Here is a 12,522-nt window from a genome sequence, read left to right as displayed (position 1 = left end):
TTCTCCTTCTTTAGCATCAAGCGACTTCTTTCTCTTGCCAGAAATAAAGCCTCCACTCACAGGACGCCATTTTGACAGTAGTGATGACATCATTTCTGAGATTGAACTGTGGTTTCAAAGCCAAATTGTAGACTTGTACTAAACGGGCTTATGTAAAGTGAAGAACCACTGGCTAAATTGTGTCGCTAGGCACAGTGACTACGTAGAGGACTAACACCATCATGGTTTCAGAGTTCTCCAGAGTAGATTTCTTCTAGGTGATTGCACGAACTTTTTGATAGCTCCTCGTACCTTTTCCCATCTGATGGAAAATGTCACTAACCTCGTCATACATTACTTCTACTTCATTGTCATTATAATTTCTTTTGTTGGCGTATACACTTGTATTATCACAATATCCACTGGTTTTGCACATTGCTTTACAAACATCAAGCGGTCACCAGCATTCCACTTTGGTTACACTTTTTGCTATTTCGTTCCTCATTGCTGTTGGACAACATTCTTGGCCTTAACGCCACCCGAATAGAATATTGTTTAGTTTCCGGAATCTATCGCCCTTTTCTGACAATTTCTGAGATTGAAATGTGTCTTCAAAACCAAATTGCAGACTTGTACTAAAAGGGCTTACGGAAAGTGAAGAACCGTTGTCAAAATTGTGTTGCTAGGCACGGTGACTACGTAGAGAAAGACTAATACCTCTCTAACCCACTATGTCCACTTTACATTTATCCATTTCCACTTTTAAATTTTCAAGTTTACCCGCACATCGTAAAGCTCGTACGTTTCAGGTTCCTATACTGGAATGAAAACTATTATTATTATTTTCTGGTTTGATGATTCTTTCCGGAGTAGTTCCCATCCGTAGATCCGAACAGGAAATTATTTTACCTCAGGAAAATACATCATTCTATTTATTCTCCTCTTTCGTTCCTCCTGGGATTAAAATAAATGGTAGTATTCCCATTTCCTTTCCATATCTCATGCCGTTAACGATCTTGTGGTTCATGCACCTTTTAGGGCAGTTTCTCCTCCTAAGGACAAGATGATGTCCAGACCTCTATCCGTTCATCCGCCCTCCGAGGAGACCGTTGGCCGTGGTAGAGGTTGACTCCTTACCCCACGAGGATGCTTCGTTTAGGATGAGACCCGAAGATTATTCCTCAAACCTCTCCAGTACTTTTGGAAAGCCATCATTATATCCTTTCTCTTTACCCTTCTACATTGCCGTGTTCATTCTCCTATATCTCTGTCCATTGTCCGAATCTTCTGGTTTGGCTTCGCAACTCAGTCCACGGTAAGAATTAATCTCACAACTAATCCACAACCTGGAGAGTCAAGTTGTCTAACCTTAGCCTTGTTGGATCCCTTCACTAGACGCAAAGTAGCAGTGCTCGTTTTCGTTCACCCTGGCTATGTAGTAGCCATTCCCCTATCCGCCACTTGGTAGAAGTCTATCAACTTTCTTTATCCAAGATTAACAAAACATCACTCGTAATTAATTAGGTAAAAATAAATGTAATCTGATATGAGAGCAATTCAAAGGTTGATGAGAACAAATAATAAGATGAGGAGAAAATCACAAAATAAAATTGGAAGTAAACTTTGTATCACATAGTTTATGCTATAATTTGATTGACATCCGAGGAAATTGCAAAATTACAACTTACAGCAACATTCCTATAGCTATTCTCACTGTTTATGTAAGGTGATGACATGGCTGACATCATCTACCTGTGTCACCTTCAATAAACGTTTGTTTTGTTAACTTTTCTTATCGACAAACACCAGAAGCTCTCTCGTAGATGATTAATATAGGAGACCCAACAATTAAAAGATAAAAGAACGCGATTGTTCATTTAATATTTTCTGTTATATTTCTGGTTCATTAAAATGAGGGTACTATAACTGTAGGAATACAAAAGGATAGTAAAAGGTAGCACAAAATTACATTTAAGTGTAAAATACTATAGCTTATAATGTATCATTAATTACCTACCAAGTGCACACGTAACCCTAACATTAGTTACCAACCAAGTCCTTACATAATCCTAACCCTTCCCTAGCGATAAGTTTGGAAAGTCTCAGCAATAAGGTACCAAAAATTGAAATTGTATGGCATAAACACGCTTTTAGTCTACTGTATCTACGTCCTATACAAAATATAATTTAAGAACTACTTCTAGGTTTATGCAGTACCTGCCATGGATACAAGTGCTAGTAATATTGAATAAAACTATTGGGTGGATACGTTGTATTTACATTGGATAGAACTGCTGGATTTACTAGAAAAGTATTTTTAAACTATATTATTAAAAGGAGGAAACAACCGATTTAAACTTATTTTTACAAACCAAATCCTCTGTATATGGACACTGGATTGTCCAAGCACAGCAGCTAGGCTGTAGTAAAAGCAATATCGTCTGAGTGGAAAGCACCGACTATAAGAGTGAGAGTGTGTTTGGCTGTTCTGGGGAGCGGACTGGGTGGCATAGTGGTTAACGCATCTGCACGATATTGCCGGAGATTCCGGGTTCGAGTCCCGGTCCAGTCAAATCACTTTTTCACTCTTTGTGAGTTATTTTTAAACTAGCTTAATTCCTGTTTCTCGTACTACTGTAGTAATTTAATTGAATCTTTTTACTTGCAGATATCCCAAGATGATCATTTACCAAATTATATCTGCATGCCATGTACACAAAAACTTCATGTTCTTCTTCAGTTCCGAGACACATGTCACAAGTCAGAAAAGTTCTTACTTAATTTAATCTCAGTTAAAGAATCTTCGAAAACTCAGGTAAGAAAATAAACTTTTTCCTTCTGTATTCCGGTTGTTTCTGATAAAAATATTCGTTCTTATCATAATGAGGTAATTGGAAGTTCTTTGATTTACGAGAAGACTAACTCCGATCTACAAAGCCAGAAATAACAGCGTTAAGTATTGATTACCAACAACACATTAGCCTTCTGAAACCAGCCATAGCCTTTCGTGAGCCATAGGGCCATGGGCTTTAATTTACTGTAGTTCATTAATATTCTAAGGTTTTGAATTGTGTTCATTCCGCTCGTAATCGTTCTGTGGAGTGAAGCTTAGAGCCTAATGTAATGAAAGGAAATAAGATAAACGAACAGATAAAAATACAAGAATTTAGGAATGATCCCAAAAGTGGATCAAAAGATTGTGATCTTGGCCAATATAATTAGTTTTGGGATCAGGGAGCACTAAATTTTTTGAACGGCCCCTAAATCGAGTTTTCGTATTTTTTACGGAATAAGCACATCGTACTGAGTTAGGTGATAGTTTGGGATTGGCTACACTATATGTAGTTCTCCAAATATATAAGGTGTACAAGAAAATTTTTAATTGAATTAAATATATTGGATTTTTTTGGATCAGGGACCACAGAATTTTTGAACGGCCCCAAAATCGAGTTTTCATATTTTTCACGGAATAAGCACATCATAATGAGTTAAGTGATAGTTTGGGTTTGGCTACCCTATATGTAATTCTCCAGAAATAAGGCCTACAACAATATTTTTGCCTGAAATATATTGGATCTTTTGATCCAAAAATGGAATAAAAATAAATAAAAGGTAAAGTAAGGAATTGTTCAAATAACTCAAGTAGCTCTTAAACATTTAATTCATTAAAACAGGATAATAAATGCGTCAAGAGGATAAGACCTAGCTTTCCTAAACACAAAGAAGTTGGAAAGAAATATTTATATAAGTGTGGATGTAAGGATTCTGTGTAATTCAGAATAGAATAGATTTATCCCATTTACTAACTTCTCTTTCTGGCAAGATTACGTTGTGGCTTCTCCGAATAGTAGGTGATCGAGTACCAATAAAATCTCTATGGCTGTATCATTAGCGTACTCCTCTTCGGCGCAGGAGTCCCGGAATCGATTTCCGGTAAAAGCTGATGTGCTTCGAATCCCACCCTGAGCTACAGGTCCACGTCTCATATAGCCTCGATTCTTAAGGGGATGCTAAACTCGAACCCAACGAATAAAACTTCTCACATTTAGTCTACCCAACATTAGCACTGATGGCTCCAGACGATCATTGGGAGTCAAATAATCTTATTTGTGACTTTCGGCACTTGTGTTCGTGCATCCATCCATGCGTGTGTCCTTGCTTCTATATGAATCTTACTCTTAGTAGCCATTACTTATATCTTTCAGGTTGTTGAATGCAAGGTTATGAATCCTTCCGTAAGTCAACAGATTTTTAGCTTTGTTATGGCATAATTTAGTTAATTGCATGCAAGAACAATGGGGTTAGATTTTTTTCATGTAAGTAGATTTAAAAAAAAGTACATGTTGGTTCCTGATTATTATAAAGTGAACCTACTGCAAAAGAAAAAAAAAAAGTTAATATTTCGCATAGTTATGAAACTTTGTCAGGGTCTTGTGGTTAGATGTCAGCATCCAGTTAAGATGTACTTAGTGTAGGTTGTATTTAATTACATGTAGGTTCTGTTTAACTCATTATTGGCGTGTCTATTTATATATATTGATGTTAAATACAATCAATACAACAATATTAGTAAAAATAATATAAAGTAAAATATTCAACTTGAAAACATGTATCCAGTTGTGTTTTTATATTATATTTTTCAACATATAAAATGACTTGATGATCTGAAGCGTTGAACCTTACTATAGGAAGTACCCATATTGGAATTCATTGGTACATTTAATCTTTTGAAAAATGAGCGCAGTGTATTTTATTATTTAGTGTTTTATACAAGGTTATAAGATCCTGAATAAATCTTACATATGAAGGGTTCCTACAAACTGGAAAATCAGGAGAAAATTTAAAAGTTTCGTTGGACGTATTTGTTTTGGTAAATGGAGAATACTTAAAAATAACAGAGTAACTTCAAAATTCTTTGCACGTAATGCCATTATGAATAATTGATGGTGAAATGAGTCAGTGTACTGGAAATGTGTAATCTACTACATCACTTGCACTAATTATTTAGTGATTCTTCAGATCATCAAGAAAAGTTTACTGAGATCACAGAATGCACAAAATTTGCTGTCAAGTTCTATGGTGTCCGTGCTGGTTGGAAAACGCCAATTGTTTACAGCATTGGTTCTCAGCCTAATTCCTATCACGAGCACAATTTTATCACATCCTCTTGCCAGCGACCCTCTTATAATTTCTGATTTGTAATAAAGTTGTGTGGGAATTTTAATATACCTATTGTGGACATCTCACGATATCTATCTATTTCTATAATAGTAGAATCCATTTCTTGTATATAGTGGATACAGTAACTTCCCTAAAAGCGAATGGATTAAAACTAAATTCCATCAGTTCATTCGTATTACAAATATCGAATCCGATCCGTCATACTGTTTCAAAATGGAGGACGTTTGAAAGTTTTAAAACTTTACAACTCCCTTAATTTTGGGTTATATGATATTTAAAAAAAAAAAAATGATTTCTATTTTTGGTTAAAAGAACTTGGATAGTTGTTAAAAAAGTTATTGAGTATTTTGAAGATTTGATAATGTGCGTCACGAAGATTGAAATAAGACATTGCCGCACTAGTGAAATCACACCATGCTTAGGTATCTCATTTACTTTCAATTTTAATTGTATTTCAATATGCAGGTTTTGTTTGCATTTGTATTTTTCTGATCTTTCAATGTGCAGTTCTCATTAGTTTCATATCGTACCTTTTTCATTTAAATTGATTTTAAACAACTCTGCACCTGTTGAAAATGTTTAGTAGACTTTTGTTCATAACAGTATGTATAAAAATAAAAATATGCATATCAGAACAAAATTCAAAATATCTTCCGGCATTAGAGTCTAATTATATTTATCTCTTCCGCTTATCGTCGCGACCCCCAGGTTGAGAAATCCTGGTTTTAGAAAGGGGGATTGGAAATTTCGGATTATGTTATTCAATTTCTACAACAACGAAAGCTGCCAAACATGAGACCTACTTAAACCTTGAAGAAAGCAGCAAGCGACCCATTTATAATGTGCAAACTGGCTTTCTATAAGACGGTAACCATTGAATGACAACCCTTTCGGATTTGAAGACCAGTGGCTCCGTTCGTCTTTGGATTAATGCCAGCAAAAATATCGATATTGAATTTGCTGCCAGATGTTTTTTCGCACAACTAGGAACAGAGACCAGGGATCAAATGAAGCTGGAATTTTCATGACAGCTGCTGAGTCCCATCTTCTATGATTGCCATACTTCAACGGAAAAGTCCTTTATAGTACAGAGCAGTTAAAGATCTGTCTTCGCTATCTTCAGGTAATTCAACATTCACTCTATGTAGGTCAAAAGAGGTTATTTCTTCTTTTAAATGAGCATCATACGTCTGACATCGTAGATGATGTGCTTTCTGAAAACTCTGGGAAAGGATACATCTCTTTCACCATCTTTCAGGATTTTAATAGATTACGGCTTGACGCTGCTTACAACAAATGTTTTGCTGACACTGAAGAATACAAATATTTATAGATGATAGTCGTTCTCGCATGGAAATACAACAATCGAAGGACGGTTTTCCGACAATAAAATCACCCTTATGTAAAATATGCGTGAAAATACTGTTGTAACACAAAGACATATTTATAATCAGATACGAGAGGCAGGAGGTATTGAACAATGAAAATCACCAGAAGGATGGTACTTTACGTGAAAGACTTCAGAGAGGCTACAAAGAGCTCTTGCATCAGCACAAGGAAGAATTGAGCACAATAAAAAAAGAAGACTGAAAAGAAAATGTTGGATACACTACTGAGATACTTTGAGCAACTGAGGATACATCTGAAATGGGAAAGTGATGAAAAGAAGCTACCATTGATACCGAATTTAATAAGGTTAAGAAGAAAAGGGCTTCCTGCCGTCCAGAAGTCAGTGTTTGGTTATGATTTTATATTAATCTTCTTTTTAATTATAGTTTAATAGTTTTATTTTTTTTAAACTATTGGTTTCATATCACAGTGATAAAAAGCAAAAACGCTACTACTCACCACAAAAAAATATTTAGCAGAATTTTCTTATATATACAACAGGTAGCGCTTTCGGAAGATGCTACTTCCTTGTTCAGCCTGTGGTAGACTCCAAAAAGGATAAAAAACATGAAGGAAGAGTAAAAAAAAAAAAAAAAAAAAAATGGTCAAAAGGTTAAGATATGTATAAAAACAAATTTCTGTCAAACATTAAAACACATACGGGAATAGACACTCACTGACATTGTACACTGCTGTTCACTGTCTTCTGTTCTCGCTTTCCAAATGGTGAAAGTATGTAGTGAAAAGATTACTCCAAATGATATTTATTTCTCCTGTATCCAGGTTAAGTGAGGGCCTTTCTTTGTGAATATAATATGATTTTTTAATTTTTCGTTCCGTTGCTGTTTTTGCTTTTTCAGTTAAACATAATTTCACGATATGATTATTATAATCTCTAAGATCCGTTGCTAGACCGAATAACTGTTGCTGATTTCGAGATACGAACATGCTCAGTTATTCTAGTAAAATGTTCCTTTTTGTTTGACCTATAGACACTTTATCACACTGACATTTCACCCGATAGAGAACCTTATTGTTTTAATTTTTCTGTGTGAAAGTTTTGGTGATATTTGTACTATTTTATGTAGAGATATGTAATCTTCTTGTAGACAATTGGAGAGTCTTTTTAAAAAACGAAAAGAAAAGACAAAATGTATATGAAAAGCGAAAGCAAAACCAATACAAAAAATAATGAAATAAATAAAAATAAGAAAATTGAATAATAAAAAATAAACATATTGAAGAGAGATTGTCAAATTGGTAAGCAAAAATTGACTGACTGTAGAGGATAAGAAAACAGATTTCACAAGAATTTCATGTAGTCATGGAATTCGTCAAGAAATTTCTTTTAACAGTACATTATTTATGAGAACCTTATCCGTATTTTGAATAATTTTGAATGTATTTAAAAATCAGAAATTTGTAAAATTTAATTGTATTTTTAATCATGCAAGAGTATTTCATGTGCAAGGTACACGTCAAATGTTAGTACACGTTCTCAAGGTCGTGTTGATTTTTTTCTTGAATACTCACAGTATTCCGAGTTTTTATATTGGCGCTGTTCAGTGCTCTTTCAAAACTGATCTGGCCACATGACACTTATTTTTTACCAAATTGTTTCTCATCTGTGTCTTTCGCTTTCTTCGTTTAAAAGATGATAGTACGAGAGCCTAATATCCTTCTAAAAGTGCAAAAAGAACGATGTGTAGCCTACAGTGGTACTAACTCTTGAGTTTAATGCATATTTTACTAAGCTTTAAAATGTATATTAGTCTCTATGGTCCGTACGTGGATAGCAGTAACTTAGCATCCTTCATTCTTGTTAGCTTCTGGTTTCTAAGATAAAATGAAGAATGCCTTTGCTCCAGAAATCTAAAAGTTGTTTCTATAATTTATTTCTAAAAACTAGGTGTTTTATTCGAAATCATCCTTTTGCAAAACTTATTCTTACAGAAGAAAATGAAACTAAAATATAAGATTTGTGATGATAGATACGCTAGCTTTGATAATATAGAGTCCTTATGAGAGCGTAACAAAAAAAGGTAAAATCTTCTTCATTTGATCTTATAATGTCTACGATGGATTGATATCTACCCACGAGCGTACAAAACCTCCCACTACCACGAAACCCTTTGAAAACTTTTCTTAACATTCCTAGACGAACTTGGAGCGGCCCTTCGCGTTACCTGGGCGGCGTAAAGTGTTGCTTTAAGGATATGGTGTCATCGAGGTAGAACCAATATTTATTGAGAGAAAGACAACCCATTGCCTTTTTTTAACTTGCAAGATACTGTTTATATGCTGTCGTGCGTATGTGAATTACTTCTAAACATTTCTGGGTGCTAGCTTCAGACCCTTTACCTTGTGATGTATCCTCAGGTCCAAATTTATCGTGATAGTGCGATCAACTGTACTCAGTGTTACATTGCATGCCCTGGTAAGATTGTGTTTGGGGCGAGGGGAGACAAAACAGTGCAAGGACAAAAAAAGCGCATACAAATACCACGCGGCAAACAGCGAATGCAAATACTGCGTGAGCGAAAACAGTCCATGGACATTTTGCCATGGACTATAGATGAACACTAAGCTCGGTCGCGCTCGAGCTCACTCGGGCTCACGTTCACTTCTCTCAACTGAGCTCGCGATCACTTCCCCAATCTGGGCTCGCGCTCACACGAGCTCGCACTCAATTCTCTCGAGTGGAATCGCACTCAATTCTCTCAAAAGGGCTCGCTCTTACTAATCCTAAATGGGGTCGCGTTCTCTAGGACTCGCGCTCACTTCTCTCAACTGAACTTGCTCTCACTGAGGCTTGCGATCATTTCTCACAACTGAGCTCGCGCTCATTCGGTCTCGAATTCATTTCTCTCAACTGGGCTCAAGCTCAGTCGAACTCGCGCTTACTTATTTCATTGAGACTCGGGCTCACTCAGGCTCGTGCTCAATTATTCAGCCGGAGCACGGCTGAGCGCGTGTGCCGAGCTCACGAGCGTCGTGCTCGCTAGTTTTGGATACCTATGACAAAAGCAGCGCATGCATGGCACGCAATGCACATCCTTTCCCAAAGCAAACATTAAGGCACTAGTTGTGACACTAATCTAGCAAAGTACACTAGCTCTTGCGCTGAACCCGACTCTTGGCTGGATCGCGCTGACTTGCAGTATTTCAGCCTTTATTATAGACTTCATCTTACTGCTGATTTCTGCCAGTCAGGACTATATTAACAAGTAACACGTCTCAATTGTAACACTGCGATTTTGATAATATTTGGCAGGTAGATACTACAAATAAAACAAACGAATACGTGTTTTTTTTTAATTCTTTGTGGAAAAACGGTTTTATGGGGCAAAAGCCCCCACAAAAATTTTGGAATTTGATGTTCCAAAGGCAAAAAGAAGTGGACCAAAGTGAATGAAATTGTGCACAGATATTGTAGACGTAGAGTGAGGGAACATGTGTTTCGTATTTTTCTGGAAGAAACGGTTGAGTGGGGTACGGACCCCTCCAAACCTTTGATCATGAAATATCTAAAATGATAATAATATACCAGAAGTGCCTAAAGGGCATGAAGAATTGCAACGAAACATTGTGTAGTGACAATATGCAAAAATAAACGAATACGTCGTTTTCATTTTCTGAGGAAAAACGGTTTTAGGATGCAAAAGCCCCCGCCCAAAATTTTGAAAGTTGACTACCGAAAGGCAATAAGTTAACCAAAGTGAATGAAACTGTATACAGGTATTGTAGACGTAAAATGAGGGACTATATGTTTCGTATTAATTAAAAAATAAAAAAATAAAAAATAAAAAAAAAGTTGGGTAGGCCACAGACCTTCCAAACCGTTGATTACAAAATATCAAAAGTGCAAATAAGTATACGTCAGAAGTTTCTAAAGGATGTGGAGAATTGCAACGAAACTTCGTATAGGAACAATTTGCAAAACAAACGTTACGTGTTTTATTTTGTGCGGAAAAAGCAGTGTTGGGACCAAGGTCCCCTCCGAAAAGAGTAAATATTACCGTAATATTGCAGGAAGGAGTGGACCGAAGCAAATGAAATTGTGTGTAGATATTATATATGTAAAATAAGGCCTTTCGTCTTTCTCGAATGTCCCTATCCGATTTGATTCAAATTTGACACATAAACAGCAAGGAGGAAATAAATGGACACGTGTTTTTGTTTATGCGGCAAAACATTGTAAGGGTTAAGGGGGCCTCCTGAAATACTATAAAGTACGCTATACTGTTTGTGCTTACTGTTGATCTGCCAAATTTGAAGAAATCGGATGGAGACACTTGTAAAACACGAAAGGCTTATTTTACATACACAATTTCGTTCGGTTCGGTGCAATCCTTGTGCCACCCAACTCCTCGGTCCACCGAACAGTTTTTTTTTTTTTCTTTTCAGAAAATACAAAACACGCATTCCCTCATCTTACTTCTACAATGTCTGTGCACAATTTCATTTACTTCGGTCCACTTCTTCTTGCCTTTCGGACGTTAAGTTTCAAAATTTTGGTTGCGGCTTTTGCCCCTAAAACCGTTTCTCCGCAGAAAATAAAAAAACTCGTATTCGTTTAACTTTTGCTTATAGTCCCTACACAAAGTTTTGTCCCAATTTTTCATGTCCTTTAGGCATTTTTGACATACTGTTATTAGCACTTTTGATATATCGTGATCAAAGGTTTGGAGAGGTACGTGAACCACTCAACCGTTTTATCCAGGAAAATACGAAACACGTATTCCTCATTTTACGTCTACAACATCTGTGCACAATTTTGTTCACTTCAGTCCACTTCTTTTTGCCTTTGGGCATCAAATTTCAAAATTTTGTGTGCAGCTTTTGCCCCTAAAACAGTTTTTCCTCAGAAAATAAAAAACTCGTATTCGTTTGTCTTTTGCTTATTGTCCCTACACAAAGTTTTGTTCCAATTATTCATGTCCTTTAGGCATTTCTGACATAACTGTTATTAGAATTTTCGATATTCCGTGATTAAAGGTTTGGAGGGGTACATGCCCCACTCAACCGTTTCTTCCAGGAAAATACGAAACACGTATTCTTTCAATTTACTTCTACAATATCTGTGCACAATTTCGTTCACTTCGGTCCACTTGTTTTCGCCTTTCGGGCGTCTACTTCCAAAACATTTGGTGGAGCTTTTGCCCCCTGAAACCGTTTTTCTGCAGAAAATAAAAAAGCACGTATTCGTTTATTTCGTGTGTAGTATCTACTTGTCAAATTTTTATCAAAATCGGAGTGTTACACTTGGGAAGTGTTACTTGTTAGTCCGAATCAAACCTAGCCCATTCGATAAACATAACAAAAATATGCTCATGCACTAAAAGTTAGGTGCCATGGACAATGGAATAAGTCCCTGGAGCCTATTAATCCTGTTAGGATTTTTTTTAAAAATGTAGACTTGCAGTGAAAAAGTTATTGCATCAACACTGTTCATTGGAAAGTCGTGCTTTATAGTTCATTCTCTTCAGCATGAAACAAGTTCTCTAGAGGTGCTATGTATTGGTGCCCATAATGTATTTCAAAACGGGAAATTGGAAAAAATTCCCTCCAAAAACACCTCCCATCAAATTTGGTCCCCTCTGGAGTGGCCCCAGATAATAGGACACAATCCAAATGTATCTTAAAAAATACTACAGAGGTTAAAAAATGAGTGTACCAAGTTTCGTTTTAATAGATGGAATAGATATGAAGGGAAAGGTTATATACCAATACGCTATGTGTATACAAAACCGAACCGATGACTTGATCTATAAAGAGAACACAATATAAAAAGTATAAACGCAATACTATTTATTGAGATATCAAGATTTGTACAACGTTTGCTTTGGGAAAGAATATGCATTGCGGGCCATGCATGCGCTGTTTTTGTCATAGATGTCCAAACTCTCGGGCTCGGGCTCAATAATTGAGCGCGAGCCCGAACCCAGTTTGGGGAAGTGATTGCGAGCCCGC

The 12,522-nt window shown here is 36.3% G+C and overlaps 1 protein-coding gene across 1 annotated transcript in view; it reads left to right on the top strand.

Moving 5' to 3' along the window:
* Positions 1–12,522, top strand: part of LOC145680676 (uncharacterized) — a 79,000-nt gene that overhangs the window by 23,845 nt on the left and 42,633 nt on the right. Inside the window, exon 2 of the mRNA XM_081751539.1 lies at positions 2,648–2,794. Coding sequence (XP_081607665.1) covers positions 2,648–2,794 — 147 coding nt within the window. The remainder of the gene's footprint in view (positions 1–2,647; positions 2,795–12,522) is intronic.

Source organism: Thermobia domestica, chromosome 3, assembly GCF_964235325.1.
Source record: "Thermobia domestica chromosome 3, izTheDome1.hap1.1, whole genome shotgun sequence".
Classification (NCBI taxonomy): domain Eukaryota; kingdom Metazoa; phylum Arthropoda; class Insecta; order Zygentoma; family Lepismatidae; genus Thermobia; species Thermobia domestica.
The sequence above is the reverse complement of the archived record's forward strand: the minus strand, read 5'-3'. Positions and strand labels throughout refer to the sequence as shown.